The sequence below is a fragment of the Lissotriton helveticus genome, chromosome 1_1, assembly GCF_964261635.1.
Source record: "Lissotriton helveticus chromosome 1_1, aLisHel1.1, whole genome shotgun sequence".
Classification (NCBI taxonomy): domain Eukaryota; kingdom Metazoa; phylum Chordata; class Amphibia; order Caudata; family Salamandridae; genus Lissotriton; species Lissotriton helveticus.
In genome coordinates this window covers 1255060212-1255081095 of record NC_136057.1, presented here as the reverse complement: position 1 = coordinate 1255081095, position 20884 = coordinate 1255060212, and the positions used below count along the sequence as shown (strand labels likewise).

At 45.1% G+C, this 20884-nt stretch overlaps 1 protein-coding gene across 2 annotated transcripts in view; it reads right to left on the bottom strand.

Annotated features, from left to right (window-relative positions):
• The window catches only part of LRRK2 (leucine rich repeat kinase 2), a 2266429-nt gene that overhangs the window by 1113109 nt on the left and 1132436 nt on the right, over window positions 1–20884 (bottom strand). For both annotated transcript variants that reach the window (XM_078680082.1, XM_078680090.1), the window contains one exon: window positions 10418–10619. In XM_078680082.1, coding sequence (XP_078536208.1) covers window positions 10418–10619 — 202 coding nt within the window. The remainder of the gene's footprint in view (window positions 1–10417; window positions 10620–20884) is intronic.

Below are 20884 nucleotides of genomic sequence, written 5' to 3'. Positions count from 1 at the left end.
AGAGATCTTTTGATAACACCATATGATGAGTGAGGGTGTGAGACTGAGGGTTCGGGAGAGAGAGAGTGAGTGAGTGATTAAAACTGGCTAGGGGATACCAAAACAGGCTAGTTTAATGTGTGGGTTTCCGTGACAGGTTAAAACAACCCATAGGTTATATGTTACTAGCAAGACGATTTTGTGCCTCAGTAACTCTCCGTCAACATGTTTCGCACCCTTCAATGGTCTTGACGATCCCTGGCGCTTCCACAGGACCAATAAAGTGAATTATTGCACAAGTTACTTAACTTCGGTAACGATATATCTGTAAGAAACAGTAGTTAGTGTTAGATTCCTTACCTTAGAATATCCCCAGACGTCAGAATGGATCCGGAAAGTTTTTGTCAGCAGTACCCCTGCGTGTGGCTAGGCGTCATCTGCGGCTCCGCGTCCGTCGTCGGCGTCGTGATTGCTAGGATGACGTCGGAGTACTTAGATGCCGCCCTCGCGCGCTGACGTCAGATCTGTACATAGCTTTCCGCGCCAGAAACGCAGAGCCATTATAGAAATCGACACAGGTGCCATGAAACTAGGGCCCTGAAGGGATGTCCTTAACCCTAGATATCGGTTCGCAGAACGGGGAGGATGGGTGGGGCGGCAAGGAAACAGAAGTGCAGAAAGAGGGAAGAGAACTGCAGAAAAAGGCAAGAAAAGTGCAGTAAGAGGCCAAAGAGGTACATAAAGATACAACAGGGGTGCGGAAAGAAGCAAGACAGGTGCAGAAAGAAGCTAGGAAAGTGCAGAATGAAGCAACAGGGGTGCAGGAAGAGGCAAGAGAAGTGTAGACAGGAGCATGCGAGGTGCAGAAAGAGGGAAGAGAAGTGTAGATATGAGCAAGTGAGTGTTGGGATTCAGGGGCAGCGGGTGCCTTCTGTCTAGTTTCCCGTCCTCCGGTCTCTTTCTGTGTACCAAGTGCATGCATGAATTTATGGACGCTCCCTTGGGATTGCTATAAAAGGGCCCGCCTCCAGGAAACCAGTGCTTGGTGTCTATGATGGTCCCTTGCCTTGGGATTTCCTGTTCCTGTTTCCTTCCCCTGCTCTTTCTTTTGTGAGGTCTACGTCTGTTGGCCTCTGGAGGGCTGTTTGCCGATACCCCTCCCTCCCCCCCTCTCTTACCTATTTGTCTTCCTGTCCCTTTGGCTTTACTAGTAGTCAGTTGGGACCCTTTCTGATAACAGGAGACGCCCGGGAACACGCGGCTGCATGTTCCATCAAGAGCTGGGTGTTTTGATTTCCTGGTTTTTTGTAGATAACCGCCTTGTTGTGTATCTTTTGGGCGGTTTCACGAAGGGGCTGAACAACGGCCGTTTTTTGTGCTACCTTCGTGTTTTTAGATCACAAGGTTTTTTTTTGGGTGCTTTCCTAGCCTTGTGGACACCTTTTTTTCCCCTTCCTTGCCCCTACTTCGCCCTTATCCTATTTTTGCCACCCCCTTAGTGTTACTCTCAATATCCCTTCGAAGGGTGTGTGGTTGGTCTGGGTTACCGAGCGGAGCTTGGTTACAGGAAGACATTTTTCCTGTTTTTGTTTGAGCTACTCCTGAGCAGTGACTAGGGTAAGCGGGGAAGTTGGTGGGTTCGTGGGCGTACTTGGTACACAGTTGGTGGGTTCGGTGTGTTTAATCTTGTTCCCCTTTTTGTTTTCAAGGTCCCGGCTGGGGTCGAGTAGTCAGCTGCTGAGGGATCCGAAGAGACACGCTGTATTACCAAGGACCTTGTGTTCCCCTGTTTTGTTTTCCACCCTCTCCCTGTGTCGTGGTTTCCCATCACCTGGAGTTATACTTATGGGTGTTGGGGAGCTACGGTGGGGGTAGGGGACATTCTTCACTCCTGTGGTGTTGGGCCGGTTGGCAGGCGGAACAGTGAGGTGTACAAAGAGCCAACAGAGGTGCACAAAGAGGCAAGATCAGTGCAGAAAGAGGTAGGAGAGATACACATGGAAGCAAGAGAGATACAGAAAGAGGCAGGAGGGGTGCAGAAAGATAGAAGAGAAGTGTAGAAAGAGGTAAGAGAATTGCTGAAAGAAGCAACAGAGGTGCAGAAAGAAGCAAGAGAAGTGCAGAAAGAGGCAAGTAAGGTGCAGAAAAAAGCAAGAGCAGTGCCGAAAGAACCAACAGAGGTGCAGGAAGAGGGGTGGAGAGAGAGGCAAGAGGTGTATAGAAAAAGGTAAGAGGGGTGCACAAAGAGGCAAGAGAGGTACAGAAAGAGGCAGGAGGGGAGCAGAAAGAAGGAAGAGAAGTGCAGAATGAAGTAACAGAGGTGCTGAAAGAGGTGCAAAGGGTGCAGAAAGACCAAGAGAAGTGCAGAAAGAGGCAAGAGGAGTACAGAAACAGGCAGGAAAGGTGCAGAAAGAGGGAACAGGGGTACAGATAGAGGCAAGAGTGATGCAGAAAAAAGCCACAGAGATGCTGAAAAGGGCAATTGAGGTGCAGAAAGAAGCAGGAAAAGTGCAGAAAGAGGTAAAAGGGGTGCAGAAAGAGGGAACAGGGGTGCAGAAAGAAGCAAGAGAAGTGCAGAAAGAGAAAAGAGGGGAACAGAAAGAAGCAAGAGATCTGCAGAAAAAAACCAACAGAGGTGTTGAGAGAGGCAAGTGAGGTGCAGAAAGAGGCAAGAGATCTGTAAAAAAAGAAACAGGTGTAGAAGGCGGCACGAGGAGTGCAGAAAGAAGGAAAAGAAGTTCACAAAGAAGCAGCAGAGTTGCTGAAAGAGGCATAAAGGGTGCAGAACGAACCAAGAGAAGTGCAGAAAGAATCAACTGAGGTACAAAAAGAGGCAAGAGTGGTGCAGAAAGAGGGAATAGAGGTGTAAATAGAGGCTACAGAGTTGCACAAAGAGGGAAGACGGGTACAGAAATAAGCAACAGAGGTGTAGAAAGAACCAAGAAAAGTGCAGAAAGAGGTAAGTGAGATGCAGAAACAGGCATGAAAGGTACAGAAAGAGGGAAAACGAGTGCAGAAAGAGAGAACTGTGGTGCAGAAAGAAGCAATACAGCTGCAGAAGGAAGCATACAAAGTGCTGAATGGAGCAACAGGGGTGCAGAAAGAGGCTAGAGAAGTGCAGAAAGAAGCAACAGAGGTGCAGAAAGAGGCAAAAGAACTGCAGAAAAAGGCAAGAAAAGTGCAGAACGAGGCAAAAGAGGTACATAAAGAGACAACAGGGGTGCAGAAAGAAGCAAGACAGGTGCAGAAAGAAGCATGGAACGTGCAGGATGCTCACAGTGCTCGTGAAGGTAGGGGTACAGGGGATTCTATGTACACAGCGGCGTTACTCGGTAGGCAGACCTCGCCGTCCCACCCACCCCGCAAATCTGCCCCGTACCTTGGAAAGCCACGCTCCTCCCTCGGGAACGTGGCGGGGCGAGGCACCGAAACGTTGGCCTCCTGGCTTGTTGATATCAGCTGGGCTCGTCTGGTCCTCGTCTTCTTCCTCCGGGTTCTTCCTCACGATACTGCTTCTCCTCACCGCTCCGTCTTCGTCCTCCAGGGAAACGCCGTCCCTCCTCGTACCATCACTTCCGCCTTTTGACGTTCCGCCCCCGTGGAGGGGCGGGGCTGCTCCTTCGTCCTCATTCCAGTTAAAGGAGCCATGTCCCAAATCCGATGCTGTCGCGTAGCCTTCCTGTTCTTCCCTCAGAAAGAGGCAAGTGAGATGCAAAAACAGGCCGGAAAGTTACAGAAATAGGGAAAACGAGTGCAGAAAAAGACAACAGGGGTGCAGAAAGAAGCAAATGAGGTGCAGAAAGAGGCAACAGTCATGCAGAAAGAGGGAAGAGATCTGCGGTAGAAGGCAAGAAAAGTGCAGTAAGAGGCCAAAGAGGCCAAAGAGGTACATAAAGAGACAACAGGGGTGCAGAAAGAAGCAAGACAGGTGCTGAAAAAAGCATGGACCGTGCAGGATGAAGCAACAGGGGTGCAGAAAGAGGCAAGATAAGTGTAGAAAGGAGCAGGTGAGGTGAAGATAGAACCGACAGGGGTGCAAAAAGAGGCAAGAGAGGTTCAGAAACCGGCAAGAGAAGTGCACAAAGAGGCAGGAGAATTGCTGAAGGAAACAACAGAGGTGTAGAAAGAAGTAAGAAAAGTGCAGAAAGAGGCAAGTGAGATGAAACAACAGGTAGGAAAGGTAAAGAAAGAGGGAAGATGAGTGTAGAAAGAGACAATAAGGGTGCTATCATACCTTCCTAGTACTGCACGAGCACTGGTTACTTTCATAAGGGAAGAGGACGTTCCGCACATTTTCTTTCCCATGGAGTCTATCTGTTTTCTATCCTTATGTGGGGTGCGGATGATGAGGAAGTAATAGAGTGCATCTTGCGAGCAGCAGCTAGGATGACTGAATTTGGTGGTCGATCAGCCCTTAGGAACAATAGACCCTGGTTTGGAGCCTTTTATTTTTTTAACGATCCGTGATGGAGCTGCTCTGAGAGAAGCAGGAGTCAGGAAGAGTTGTATCACCTGCTTTAGAATCTCTTTGACTTCTAGAGCAGTGGTCTTGATACTACTCCATGATGAAGAGTCTGGAAGATGATTGAAGATGATTTTCTAGGTGCTAAAATATCAATGTTCAGTTTTGATGCTCCTCTAATCAACACATTGATGAAGAAACACTTGCAGGTGGTGTGTCCATTAGTGTTGGAGAATAATCCCTCACGGAAGAGCAGAAGTGGTGGACCAGGAGGGTGTTCTATGCCTCCTATGGCGAGATCTAGACCGATGAGATTGTTGAGATCTGGAAGCAGACTTGGTTCTGACAGACTTCAACCTTGATCTCCGCCTTTGCGGGGTCCTGGATTGTTGCTGGAACTTTGGCACAGTTGTATGTCTCTGAGTGTGTAAATGGAGAGTCCAGGGAGAATACTGATGGTGGAGTATGTTTTGGTGATGGCGTATGCGGAGCAACCCTGGATGGAGAGTATTTCCTCGAGAAGTCTGAGTCAGGACTGTGATATACAGGATGGCGTAACTTGCGCATGCTTTTAAGCCAAAGTGGGGAGAGATTTACAAGTGTCCCAGGAGCAGGTCTAGATGGGAAAGCAGACCTTGGTTCTACTGACTCAGATAATATGATCTGCACCTCTGATGACCTTGAACATCTTCTTGATTACTATACACTTTTAGACCGTGTCTTCGTCGTCGACCGTGACTTTTCTGGTTGCTTCGACATCGACCGGTGTGTTCTCGATGTCGACGAACGCCGCATATCTTTTGGCGATATATCCTTTGCCATCTACGGGTGTCTTGCCATAGACGACAGCAGTGTATCTTTTGATGGCGAATTCCTTGACGTTTCAGGATGTCTCAACGTTGATGGCCGATGTTGCTTAGGTATCGACAGAGTTTTTTTTTATATATCTTTTTATTAATAGAAGAAAAACAAGAGGAGATAGTACACATATCGGGTATCATACAATAGAGTACATTACAACTATGAGTAGGCGAATAAACCAATATGGTAAAAATCAATGCACGGAGTACGAGATGTCAACATTATCAGATATGTGAGAGAAGAAAAACAGTACGATCAACAACCCCGTTAAGCTGATGCCTTCAAGGCCTGTCCACCCACGAATCAGGATAATTAAGACCATAGTAGACACCCAGATATGTGAAAAGATCGACTCAGGAGAAGCAACCCACCTCTCGTATAAAAAGGGAAGGGAAAGAAAAAGGCCATAGAACTAAACAAAGACAAAACAAAAAAAAAACTATTCCCCCCCGCCCGCACCCCTGCAATGGCTACGGCCTGACCCCACTAGCAGCGTGCCTGTCGCCCAACAACTAAAACCTAAAAGAAGGAAAAGAGTGGAAGAGGAGACATCATACAGGCTCCCGGTCTCCCCTACCCCCGCCAGAAGCAAACCACCCCTAAATGTAGTCAAAACATTGTAAAAGCAGCAATTACAGGCCAAATAAACCGGGGAAGTTTATAAAAACTGCCCGACTCCCGCATCATTATAGGCTGCAAGTCCCGTATCGAATGAAGCCTTTATATCAAACCCAGACAATCAAACTCATCCCTGGCCCTTCCGATCTTTCGTGCGAGCTCTCTCCGCTCGAACCGCCATCTTGACAGGAGAGTCAAAACTTTCAAGATAGTCAAAACCAATACAGTAGGATCGAATCCAAAGTTTTAGTACTCGAAGTCCACAAATCAAACGGAGATAACTGTCCACCAACTGTAAGTCACGAGAACGTAGTTGAACCAACTGGGAGGAGAAGAATGATAAATCAATCCGATAGGCACTGAGGACGTTATACAGGAGTATAAGATCGGCTATGTCCATCTTGGGCGGTATCGCCCTTGAGTATGATGAGTTTTTGGTAGTTCCAAGCTCGCAAGCTGTTGTTCGGGAGATGACAAAAAACGCCAGATCTGGTTGCCGCACGGGCCCTCTGTCTCAGGCAAGACCTGCTTCGCGGGTAACACAACGTGTTTTGATTCTGGCAAAGGGTCGGAGTCCGGTCTCAAACACATATTTTCAGCTGTTACGACCATTTTGTGGATGATGGGGGTGACTTGCGAGTGAAGCGCCCCAATGGCGGCCATTACGATCTGCAGCGATGGCGTACATTTTGCCCGCTCCATCTCCTCTCGCGAAGCGACAGATCAAGTCCTTAACCCCGGAGGTCGACTACTCCGGGGCAACAGGCACAGGCGGGGCGGACAGTAATGGTGGGCGCCCATCAGTCTCGTGATCTCTACACCGTCGCCGCCAGCGGAGATCCAAACCCGTCGACTTCGGGGGCCCTGCAGGGTCTCCGGGCAACAGACCCCCGTCTACAGCTACAGGTGCGTCTTTCCACCGTACCCTTGGCATCAACCTGACCACAGCACCACCACCCAAACCGGTCAGGATATTCTCCACTTCGGGAGACCGGACGCCGCCCAAGTCTCGCGGCGATGTTGTTCAACTCCAACCCGGATGGGTCAGAAATCGAGGGGTTAGGCCAAAATTGAAACACGGCCTAGCTTCACCATTCGAGACCATAAAAATCTCTGGGTTGCACCTTTAGGCTCAGCAACACTTCAGCCACACGGGAGTCTGGTGCGAATTCAGGATTGATATCAGGATTTATCAGCTACTGGCGGAGGTCGGCGGAGCCGGGAGCTTACGCGGCCATCTTGGTTGCTAGCGTAGCTCCTCTATCGGCATCGACAGAGTTGATGCAATCAGAGAATGTCTCAATGGTGATCTTGTTGTGGACGACTGCTTAGATGCCAGTGAAGATCTCAAGAATGATGCTAGCCTTGATGCTTAGTGGCGAGTCGGCTCCAAAGCCACTTTTACCGTCGATGGTGAACACATAGGTATTTCCTTCGATTTCAACGTTCTACCTCTTGACGCTTCTCGAGGTTGTCGTTTTTTCATCTATTTCATGAGATTGTCATCCTTGAGCTGTCTTCGTATGAGAGGAGGGATCTTTGGAGGAGCATTGAGACATGCCAAGGTCACTTGAAGATCCTGTCTTTCCTCTCTCTCCTGTAGGCCTGGCAGCCTGATCTTCTCTCTGTGCTTCATAACTCTTCTTGATAGCTTCTGAAAATGATGGTATGTCTATGGAAGATGAGAATCAGGGAAACAGATAATACAGACTGAATGTGGATCCGTCTGTGCCTTCCTTTACCACAAGAAGGACACTTCACAAAGAGTGAAGGCATGACTTGATAGAAAAAACTATATTTTTCTTTCAGAAAAACAGTCTTCTATACTCTAAGTACTTAAATCTGTCGACTGAAACCAAAAACTGGGATTTTTCAAAGAGAATTTTCGGACAAATTGCCAAAAAACAGGAGCACTAGTGCTTCAAGGAAAAAAGAACAGGACCTAACTGTCAATGTGAGGCATGATGGGATACCGGGGGTCCAGTGAGTTCTTAAAGGCACGGTGCCAGTTTTCTCTGTTATGCTTTAAATGCAGCCTATTGGCTAACAATGCCTCTCATTCCCTTGCATTTTCCTTTCAAATAAAGGGTGTGATTACACTTTATAGTCTCCTCTTCTGCTTTTCACAGAAGTGTCTTGATATTTCTTGGATGTTTATATAATATATATATATATATATATAATATATATATATATATATATATATATATATATATATATATATATATATATACACCAGCAATTCCAACACTTCCGTTTGGACGGCGAAGCAGGAACTCAGACCGACCACAGCAAAATCAGGCAAGGTAAAGTTTTATTGTTGTTCCTTCACAGCCAGCAAGACGCGTTTCGGGCTTCAAAATATTTATATATGTACATGCTGTTAAAAGTACTACGTACAGTCATGGGCGTCCGCAGAAATGTTTCCAGGGGGGGCAAAATGTTTACTTCATCACTCGCCTTCCAGGGGGGGGGGCAACATTTTAACTTTATCACCCGCCTTCAAGGCAAGTTAAAGGCAGACGGCCCATCGTCATTCTTTATGTGATGATCAGCAGCAGACAGAATGACAATGGGCCTGTCCACAGTCTGCTCGAGGTCGGGGAGGGGCTGCTGCAGCCTCTAGAGTTCAAAGAGAAGTGCGAGCAGCCCCAAGTGAGAGATCATTTAAACTCCTGGGGCTTCTCGCAGGGGAACAGCCTGTTGTAATGGTGAAAATTACAGACCAAAGGCGTCCGTCAAAGTCATGGGACCGGCGATCCAGGGGGGGGCAAGCGCTCCCACTTGCCCCCCCCTGCGGACGCCCATGCGTACAGTGATTATGTTACACACATATATATAATGGTTAATAAGCGCACCAGTGTCCATGCACTTGGGCGGGACTATTCAATGCTTATGAATATTGATGAGGATCCCCTGGAAAAGAATTAAGTGTTACACCGCCAACAAAAGTAGTGTCCTTTGCAGGATCTGGAGAGCCAAATTCATCTATCATTTTTAAATTACCCATATAAGACAAATTTTCATACAATGAAACAACGCGGAGTTGACTGACGTGGTTAATATTGAACTTTAAAATGGATTCTGCCCTCCTGCACTAATGTTGGACACCTCTTGGTTAAGATTACTAATACAAATTCTGTCTCGGACCATTGTGGAAATATACCGCCTGACCTTCTGATGCCTATAACAAGGCGGCACTGACACATTACTGTTCATGAAAATTGCTGCTCGTTGATATCTGCGATCATGGGTACATACTGAGGATTCACCAGTCCCTCTTTCTTTTAAGTCCATCAGAAAGGAAACCTCACAAATTTGGAGAAGTAAAGAACTGATGTAAGTGAACACATGTAACACTAGTTTGCATGTTCAGCCAAACTTGTCTTCAAAAGGAGAAATGAGTAAATGTTAGGATTAGGTATATATATTGCATTTGAAAATGCTTGTAATAAGGGTGGTTCAACAAGAGATTAAGCAGAGATTACCTAATCCAATTTTTTTCTGTGTCTCTTTAAAACGAAGAGAAAAGAAAAAAAATAGCATATTGTATAATATGACCACTATCAAGCCATTTCTACCCCTAGACCTAACAGCTCCATCTACTATAAGTGAGTACTACATAAAGGGAGGGTGTTGAATCACATCAGGCATACTGCAACATCCAACTGAGTACTGTTTGCAAGGCAGACTAAGTCTTTCAACCATCTGAAGTTGGTAAATGGAGCACCATAAACTGGACAAAACTAACAAGTTTTATTTAGAAATGGCAGAAGCACAGTATTAAGCAGGTTGTATATAACAATATAGTACACAAAAATACTGTGCCGAATAAATTTCACCTCATATATATAGTTTTCAAAAAATATTGTGCCATTGGGTACAGACTTTCTATTATTAACTAAACTGGGGCAATATTTTTGCAAACACTTTTTAGGAAAAGAAATTTGTATCATCCAATATTTCGACAACAATATTCTGGTACCACACTATTTAAAGTAATGTCAGAAAAAATATTCTCATTAGCAGCAATAGCTAGCAAAAACGATGTCTAGTGCCCATCCCCTAGTTAGTCATTAAGGATGATAGGCCGAAGGGGAATACAGTCTTTTGCCACACAGGTCAGGCACAATGTAGGTTGGTTGTGTAATTGGATCTCAAAAAGACATCAGCTTGTTACAGGCACCTCTTCTGGCTTTACTTTCCATGTTGTGAACCTGAAAAGTAAAGTTTGCTGATCTGGCACATGTAGTTAACTAATCTAGGTAGGTGATGAGTCGTGGTAACTGTAGGAAACACTGATGTGTCCGTTATCTATTTTAGTTTGCAACAGAGATATTGGCCTACGAAATATATATTTCCTTTTCTTAAAAGCTTGGAAGATCTAAAGTAGACTACTTATCATCAAAAATGATCTACCTTTATTACTTTTTCTGTTTGTTAGGGTGTTACACTTTCCATTCAAATAACTGATTCTTGTGTTGTAAAGAATCATACCTGATTCATTCAGAAAACGAACTGCATGAGGAATTTCATTTTCATCCAGATGTAACTGACTTTCTTGCACCAGTTCCATTAACCTTTTCTGGTCGATCACAGGGAAGTCAGGCGCTACAAGGTTCCGCTCACGCAGAATTCTCTTCTCCAGCTGCAGGTAGCTATCAGGGATTAATTGACCAACCACTGGCTGTTCCCTGATCTGCAAAGAATAGATTATATTGATTTCCCAAAGATGAAAAAGAAACAGGAAGGTGATACAGAAAAACAATTCATAAAATGGTTTATGGTACAGGTCACATTAAGAATAAAGCATTGGTTCTTAGTCGAGGGGCCATGAATCCGGAGCGTCCATCACACCTACCCAGAGGGTCCGCATCTGCACAGAAAATTGAACAATATTTGCTGATGAATCACACACACATATATATATATATATATATATATATATATATATATATATATATATATATATATATATATATATATATATATATATATATTCACTGAAAAAACCATAGGTTATAGACCATATATAGTTAGGAATTAGCATTTAAAAAACCTTATTTTACTCACACAAAACCATTGAAATTCCATATATAGTTAGTTGTACTAACTATATATCGCGCACCCGCAATCCACTGCTGATCATGTCACATATTACATCATTCATGACATGGTCAGTGACATCACTGATGACATCACTGATGACATCTCAAATGACATCACTGATGACATCACTGATGACAACATCCAGTGACTGTCTGTTTCTGTAAAGTTAAAATATGTCTTACATATTGAAGAATGAGTGGATGTATAAGTGTCTGGATGAAGGATTTAGTAGGTGAATGACTGACTGTATAAGTGAGTGATTAAATGTGTCTCACTGAGTGCATGGGTTAGTGACGAAACTGTTTTAAATTGTGCATTATTGTGTCTGTTGTTCTGTAATCTGATGCATGTGTTGATCAGTAGCTAAATGAGTAACTATATGGGTTATTGATTGGTTGCCCAAGCATTTGTATGGGAGACTGAGTGTGTGTGTGGGTGGCTGGGAGGTGTATGACTCTGTGCATAGATGTGTGAGCAGTTGATTCACTAGATGTATGGGTTCAAAAGTGCATGTGGGAACAGCTGTATGGGCGGTTGACTGTGTGCATGAGTGTATTGGTGAGTGAATGGATATCTCAGTGCTACATGTCAAAGTAAGTACATATGTAAAATACAGTACATGTGAGAGTTGACATATATAAATAACTGTGCATAGGAGCCAGTGAATGTGTGAGTGGCTGTATGCATCATTGTGAACTTGTATCCAGGATTGTATAAGAGAGTAAATATGTTTTAGTATATGTTTGAATAAGTAAGGTGTGTATAACTGTATAGTTGAGAAAATGGAGGTGTGATTGATTCTTTCCATGACTGACTAGGTGTCTGAGTAACTCCATGGATGAGTGACAGTCTGTGAGTGTATGTTTACACTGAGTGTATCTAAGGTTATATTAGTCTGAAGAGGTTCATTGTATTATCACATGAATGATGTCATCAGTGATGTGATCAGTAATGTCAAATGAGATGTCATCAGTGATGTCATCAGTGATGTCATCAGTGATGTCATCAGTGATGTCATCAGTGATGTCATTTGAGATGTCATCAGTGATGTCATCAGTGATGTCACTGACCATGTCATGAATGATGTAATATGTGACATGATCAGCAGTGGATTGCGGGTGCGCGATATATAGTTAGTACAACTAACTATATATGGAATTTCAATGGTTTTGTGTGAGTAAAATAAGGTTTTTTAAATGCTAATTCCTAACTATATATGGTCTATAACCTATGGTTTTTTCAGTGAATTTTCAAGGTTTTGTAAATGCTAATTCCTAACTATATATGGTCTATAACCTATGGTTTTTTCAGTGAATTTCAGTGGTTTTTTAAAAGCTAATATCTATAGCTGTAAAATGTATTCTTCTTTAAATCCCAAAATATATTTTATGTTTATTAATAATTTTTTTTTTTAAATATTTTTTTTGTTTCGCTCCCGGTTCGCGAACCGGGAAGCTTTCCGTTAGCTCAATTTGATGCCGCGACCCGGTCCGCGAACCGGTAAACGTTCCGTTAGCGCAACTGCCGCGTTAGAAATCAACATCGTGCCGCGTCGCGGAAGCGCGACGTATCACGTTGTCGCGTAATGCGTCTTATGACGCGCTGCGTTAGCGCACCCGGAAGTGCTCCGGTACGCGAACCGGGCGCTACCCACGCAAAAAAACAAAAAAAAAAAATTTTTTTTTTTGCCCCGCGGGGCCCTTTTAAAGCCTCCACATTAAACCTAGGGGGTCAGGGAGGATCTACTATGCCCCCTTATGGTCATTTCCCCCTTTGTTTTGGCCTCCTCTTGTCTCTCAATCCTACCGAGAGACAAGATGGCGGCCGCTCCGGACTGTTTAGAATGTTGACAGACACCGGAGAGCCAATCAGCTTCGCTACGCGAAGTTCCGTTACGCGTAAAGTCCGCGAACCGGAGCGCTGCCCGGTCCGCTGTTACAGATATATATCTTTTTTTGAACGTTAATTTCTCAAAATCCACTGAAGCACATATATTGAGACCTACAAAAGGCACATCGGGCTACCAGTCCCTACAATTTTGCCAAGTTTCGTGCAAATCCATTCAGCCGTTCGGGCTAAAAGTGAGGCCAACCGCCCTATGGAAAACTCAATGTTAAAAACACGTTTTGGGACCCCCCTTTTTTCTCGGCCCCCCCTTGACGAACCCCCCCCAAATTTCCAGGGGCTGCTCAGAAACAAAATGTTCCATTTTCCAGAAAATTTCAGCCAATTCCGTCCACAAACGCCAAAGTTATTAGACATAGAATTTTCAAAAATCCCATAGGGAAAAAATCCTAACTATATATACCTACTGGCGACCGCCAGTAGGTAATATATATATATATATATATATATATATATATATATATATATATATATATATATATATATATATATATATATATATATATATATATATATATATATATATATATATATATATATATAAACAAAATATGAAATGTACAATTTTTATTCTTAAAATGCTCTGTAAAAATGAAGAAATTTGCAATTGGAGGCCAGAAATGTAGTTGGTATCATTTGCTTGATTTGTGGGAAAGATAATCTAGTATGGAGGTGTGGTTTGGTGACCTCAACTAAAGCACTGGCATGCACCTACAAAAAGGGAGCATGCATTAGAGGAAAGCTATAAAAAGGGTTATTCCAGCCTGTAACTTATTCCTTCACCATATATAAATAAAACCACATTTTGAAAAGCACCAACCGTCTTATTAAGATTTTACTTTTTGTATATTTTTGTTTGTAAATTAAATTAAATATTTTATAGATTGTGTGTTTGTTTGATGTATTCTTGGTTTTGTATTTTTGTGTATTGTTTTGTGGCCCAAACAGTAGAAACTGCTTAGGGTGGGGTTCCTAGCTTCTATTGGTGATTTATTGGAAGTTGAAAGAAGTAAAAAGTTTAAGAACTGCTGGAGTAGTGATTTCCTGTGTCTTTTTTATTCAGCACATTTAAACCACAACAATGTGCACTTTATTTTACTATACACATGAGCAAACCTTTTCTTTCCTTACAAACTGTATTAAAAACTGGAAGTGAAAAAAATTATATTTAACAATATTTATTTTGTATATATTGGGGCAAAATGCATTTTAAAATGCACTGTAGGCCAGAAACATGGACCAAAATCTACAAGCCAGAGGCATACATATGGATAGCTACATCCCTGCCAGGCCCATGGATGTAATGAAGCCATGACACCTTTTCGAAATAACTGCTACAATGTGCTGAAGGTTATTCCCAAGGACGGCTTTGTGACCGATTTGTGAAAAATTTGTAAATTCACAATCTTAAGGCACATAAGAACAGCAAGAAAGGACCACAAGATATAGGGAACATTTGGTAGGGTTTGAAGATTTCGAGGTCTCCCCTCAAGGAACTAGGGAAATGAGGCAGCAAAAGGTGTTTTTAACCGACATAAGATCAGTAACTTGGAAAAAAAACTGGAATAATTTACAGACCACCTTCCTAACGGAAATGGGGCTCACAACAAACGTTTTTGGGGAAGATATTTCGCCATGAAAATACTTTTTAAATGATATTTTGTTAGTAACCTTGTGTAAAACCTGCTAAGGTTTAAATGTAGCTATTTAGGGATGGTTTGAAGCTCTCCCATAATACATATTTGAAAAATTTTACATTTTTAATGCACATTTGTCAAAAGTTGTTAGGTTTTAAATATTTATGGTTATTGGTATTTATATATGTAGAACTTCGCTTGGTAGAAATGGAACACTGCAAATTATTGGGAGTTGCTAAAGACAACACAATATTATGTATATGAAGTTTACATTTTACTCAATGGAACTGCACAATGACTTGAATTTTCCTATAGTTACAAAATAATTACATTTCATATTTATTTCCAGTTTTAGGCCAAGTGTCACATGCTCTTGAGTTTAGAGATAGGGCTGGGTGTGATTAGAACCTCAGTCTCCAGGTGCCATAGTTAGGAGCTGGGTCAAAGGGCTCTGCTGTGGATTGTAGGGGCGCCATCATCCCATAATGGTACACCTTTCAAGGTACAAGTTTTCAAAGTGCACAAGTTAGTAGACTGTACTTCAGAAACTTCCATAATGCTCCCAAAATAAACACTTGCCAAACTCCATAGTGCCCCTCGTAGCATTTAGCTAGTTGGCATAATTCCCACTTAGCACATATTGTGGGTTTTCCCAATTCATAGTTTTTAGACTTAGCAGTTCTCTAAAACGTCCTTCTAGCAGCCTGCAATTATACCCAAGTCAACCTACTTGAAATATTTCTTTATGCCAACAGATTACACTGTTGTTAATTCCACACATCTCAAGTATCACATTTCAAGTTTCAAAATGTGTTAGCTAGTATATTTTGCTATTTTCTACATGGGTATTATGAATATGTTACAAAATTGAACAGGCTGCAGCTAGCTAAATCCATGCTGCGGCCTGGCTCTAGCTTGCTTGGCCTATGATCAGGACAGGACTGCCCTTTTATTTCATGTGCCAGGGGTTTCAAGCTAACCTGGTTGATGAGGGGCGGTACACCTAAACCAGTCCCAGGATACTTTCCTCCAGTCCAGGGAGGGCCTGGCCTGGCAGTTTGGGTTGGACTGTCCCGATGAGGAACAAGGTCAAGACTGATTTACATTAGCCAACACCATGGCGTGTTAGGACGTGTGGCTCCAGAGCTCCCGGCGAGCTGCTTCAATATCCGACATTCTTGCTATCCACAATGTCACCAAAATAACAGGGACAAAGCGAGACCACAACGGTGACCAGCGGAGGGGAGCAACGAGCTATATACCCGCCGGAATTGCCTACTTTGCCGACTTTTTGCTGCCGCCCTGCGCGCCCGGCCGGAGGCAAGATGGCGGCCGCGGCACTCGGACATTGACGGAGGAGCTGAAACTTGACCTCTGGATCCGGCGACGAGCTCCGACAGTGGTGTCGGAGTGCACTACCCCTCTTGTGGCGATCGGCCAAGCCTGGACACCCCGGCCCCCGGGGCTGGGATCGTCGGAGACGATCGGACCTTTCCCAAGAGGACGGCGGGAATGCCCGCGACGAGATAGGGAGTGCAGAGGGAGCGTTGAGCCATCGCCCGGGGGGCCCGTGAGGTAGGAGGCGGAGAGGCAAGAGGCATCGGGCCCACCAGGAGGGGGTTTGAGAGGGAGCCGCTGAGGGAATCATCGCGGACCTGGGGCGGGCTCGGTACTGTACCAAGATGGCGGCCGGAGCCGCGCACTGATGCTGCGGAGCCCCCTGATCTGGCCTCGAACGCTACGGAGGCCCCGACGCCCTGTGGCAGGATAATTACTCACGGACGCTCACCCGGCGGAGGGTTAAGGTGGCACTACCCTCTGATGACAGAAGACACGGCGGGAAACACCTCAGGGACTGCCCTGTACACCTGCCATCTGATACTCAGCCTCAGCGCATCCGGAGGAGGCCCCAGACACCGCGGGTGCCCTGGATACTAGAAGATTGTTGTCCCTGCGACCATCCCCTCCCCCCGACTCGAAACAGACACTGGGGACTTGGTGATCACCCCTGGGAGGTGACAGGCAGAGGACAGAGGCCCGGGGGACCTGACAGGCACCACTCACCAACGACCCGGGTGCCCCAGAGTGCGGACTCGAGGCGACAGTGGACCGCGTGATCTGCTCCCTGGGGCAGAGATACGGATATTACGGCCCGTCCACTGGGCCGCGACTACTGCCTGGGAGGTAGGGTGCTTCCACGCTTGCCCTACGCGCTTGCTTTCAAAATATGGGGAAGAAGGACCCGCTATCCAAACCGCCTATACAAGGGCCCAAGGACAATTTTGCCACGCCGAGACAGATGGCTGAGGCCCTCCCGGCCGCGTCAGGTGTACGTTCTGATACCGAACTGCTGATGGAGGCCATCCAGGCTTCACGGGCCAATATCCAGGAGTCCCGAGCGGCACTGGAAGTTAAAATAGGCGAGGTGGGCTCCGAAGTGACACTGCTGAGACAGGACTTTCTAAACTTATCAGATAGGGTGACTGCTGCTGAGACGCGGATGGGAGAAGCCGAGGATTCAATCTCTACCCTACGAAAAGACATGGCGGAGCTCAAGGCTTCCCATCGCCAACTACTGTGGAAAGTTGATGACGCCGAAAACAGAGGGCGACGCAACAACTTGCGCTTTGTCGGATTTAGAGAGGGGATTGAGAAGGCGGATATGGTGTCCTTCCTCCACTCCTGGCTGTTGGAAACTTTCCAAGCGGTGCAATTTTCGCCTTGCTTCATTATTGAGAGAGCACACAGGGCCCTCCTGGCAAAGCCGCCGGAGGGAGCGAGACCGCGACCGGTCATTGCACGTTTTCTTAACTTCGCGGATAGGGATCTAATCCTGCGAGAGGCGAGGAAGCTGGGGGAGATCCGCCTAGAAAATGCGCACATCATGATCTTTCCGGACTATAGTCAGGAGGAGCAAAAACAACGCCCCTCCTTTGATGCCGTGAAGGCGAAACTTAGAGACTTAAAGATCTCAAACATGCTCCTCTTTCCTGCGAAACTCAAGGTGCTCTACAAGGACCAGTCGCTCTTCTTCACCCATCCGGAGGATGCCTGGCAGTGGCTGGAGGAGCGCCCAATCCTCAACATCGGGAACCAGACGGACAGGCCGATCGGCCTCCCCGAGAGGCTACAGAGTCGGGCTCGAGATTCTCCTGTCCACGACCCACGGCTCGCTCGGAGGGAGACGATGAAGACGAATTTGAAAGCCGCACTTCTGGAGGGGAGGGAGTGGGGGAGGGGGACCAATCTGTCCACCCGCTGGTTGATGTGATACGAGTCTTGGAGCAGGACGTATCTGGACAGCACAGCGCACCCGAATCAGAGACTCAGGACTCCAAATCATGAACGATGGTGGATTGTGTTCTTGAGTATGCAGCTCGATGATGGGAAGCACGCAAGTTGACACGCCCTTTTTGTTAATTTCGTTTACTGTTTGTATACGTTTGTGTTTCTGTTCTCTCTCCTTGCCAGGTAGTGGAGGGGGGAACTAGGAGAACCTGAAGGGAGGGATGTGTGGGAGGGCGACAGGCCCTCTCCTATGGACAGTCCTGTCTTGGGATGAGAGGGGACTGGAAGGGGAGGGAGGCGGGTGGGGGGAGAGAGGGGGGGTCTGCTTTTGTTCATTAAGGTTGGGGAACGGCTGGGGAGAGTTGGAGGGGGGAACAGTTGGGAGAATACAGCAGGGCACTTTGAACCTCCACACCACGTATGCGTGCCAGAGACTAACCACGTACAGCTACCTCATCTTTGAATGGCGAGTACCTTAGGCACTCCACCTTAGGGAGATAGGGGACTGAGCATCCTGACATGGAATGTCAACGGATTAGGCTCTAGAGTCAAGAGAGGTCTAGTGAACGCCTACATCAAAAGGGTGGACCCGGATGTTACCTTCCTACAAGATAACATGTGGTGTATGCATGAACATGCAGATACATCCCCTGGTAAGGCACTCCTGGGTGGGTCAAATGAATTGATTCCAAAAAAATTCCTTTGGAGGTATACAAAGTTTTTAATTGATCAAAAAGTAATAGAATCACAGTTCTCACTGATATTTAACTCATATCAATGGTGAAGGTTAAATGCATGCATATTCAATTTTATGCGTTTGAACTCCAATGCATTTCGGGCGCAAGCGCCCTTTTTCAAGGAGAGCTGAAAGAATGAAAACGAGCCCGAATTAGGATAAATGAAGATCAGAGAAAATATCGAAAATGATGCTGTTAACGTTAAAGTGCCGATCAATATAAGTGCGTGTAAATGATATACACGAATGAGATTAAAAAAGTAAGGTGCTCGGTCTTAGGAAGTGAGGAGTGAGTTAACGGGGGGTGGACTAAAGTGAAGGTTAACTTCTTGACAAACACCAAAAAGAAATCAACGAACGCAAAGTTCAAAAATTTTGCAGAGACACGCTTGACTATAAGCTTGATGAAGTTTATTCCTGGGCTGACGTGTATGCACAACGAGGACGAAATAAACCTTTCAACACACAAACGGATACATCATCCTCCGGAAGCGACTCTTCAAACCGTCCCCAGCAAAGCACTTTCAGAACAACCACCGCCAGTCACACCTCAGGTCAAGATCAAGCATCCACATCACAAACCAGACGAGAAGAACCACCTGTGGTTCCTTTTTTAGGATTAGACCCAGAAGCCACCGAAGACCCAGGCGGAGCAAAAAGAAAAGAGAAAGACTTAAGTCCTCCTATGACCCGAAGCACGGTCACCAAGAAAGACCTGAAACCGAAGAAGCCCACCTAGTCATCAACATTTCTGATACCCCCATTTCTAAACATCAAATGAACTTACTCGAGAAAGGCACATCGTTCATTCCTGTGACACAGACAAATTTACTTGAACTTGAAGTGAGCACGTTCAAACTCACAAGGAAACTTAAACTACGGCATTTTTTCGACAATACGTTACCCCGGAGCACCAGTGTCAAAAGCGATCAACTTAAAGGCTTACGACCGTCAAGCACATACCAAGCACCTAACAGCCACAAGTGTATCGACCTTTTTGAGAACTTAGTACGTAACGATCTCACCAAAATCAATTTCAAATCTCCTTCCAAACACAAGAACATCACACGTAAAGATCGAGACACCCTGAAAAGTTTGGCCAACAATGCAGATATCAAATTCACTAAAGCAGACAAGGGCGGTGCCCTCGTGATCCTGAACTCTAGTATGTATAATCAACGACTCTGTGAACACTTAGAGGATTCCACCATCTATATGCAACTAGATAAAAACCCTACAACCGAATTTCAAAAGACACTGCAAACCATCGTTTCAAAAGCGCACCAGAGCGGGATCATTGAAGATCGCACTAAGAACTATTTGCTGTTGGACAATCCCAAGAGCCCCACAATCCACATGAGTCCCAAAATCCATAAGAATTTGCTCGACCCCCCTTTCAGGCCGATTGTCTCAACTAAAGGGTCCATACATGAACCCACTGGAAAACTGATCGATAAATATCTCCAACCATCAGTTATAAAAGCCAAAAGTTATATCAGAGACACAACAGATTTTTTGCTCAAACTTGCCGAAATTAAACTCAATCAGAATGACTGTCCAATACTCTGCACCGCAGACGTGAGTTCGCTATATACCTCCATACCCCATCAAGGAGGTATAGAAGCAATTGAACAAGCCCTCCTCGACAGCGACATCGACACATCTATGCAAACTTTCATCATGGAGCTCATAATGTTCACATTGTATCATAGCTATTTTCAAGTAAACAACCGATGGTACCTTCAACTGTCCGGAATGGCTATGGGAAACTGTGCCGCCCCTACATACGCCAATATTTATATGGAGAACTTTGAGAATCGACATATCTACGGCAACACTATCTTTTTTGAGAAAATCAGCATGTACGTTCGATACATCGACGACCTGTTCTTCATATGGACTGACACCAAAGACTCTCTTACCAGAGTTCTCACAGAACTCAACACCAAAGACCCACGTATTAAACTCACATGGCTCATAAGTGACACCGAGATATCATTTCTCGATGTACACATTAAAATCACTGAACATGGATTCAACAATGATCTACATCGGAAAAGCACCGATCGTAACAATACGTTACATTTCAAAAGTTTCCACCAGGGATCACTTAAAAGACATTTGCCTTTTTCTCAAATGCTACGCCTCAGACGCATTGTGTCTGACAATCAAATTTTTTATCAAAGAATCCAGGAAATGCACCAAAGGTTCCTTGATAGAGGATATCCCGACAACGTCCTTACTGAAGCTCAAAATAGAGTGATGGCCATTTCTAGACAAGACAGTCTT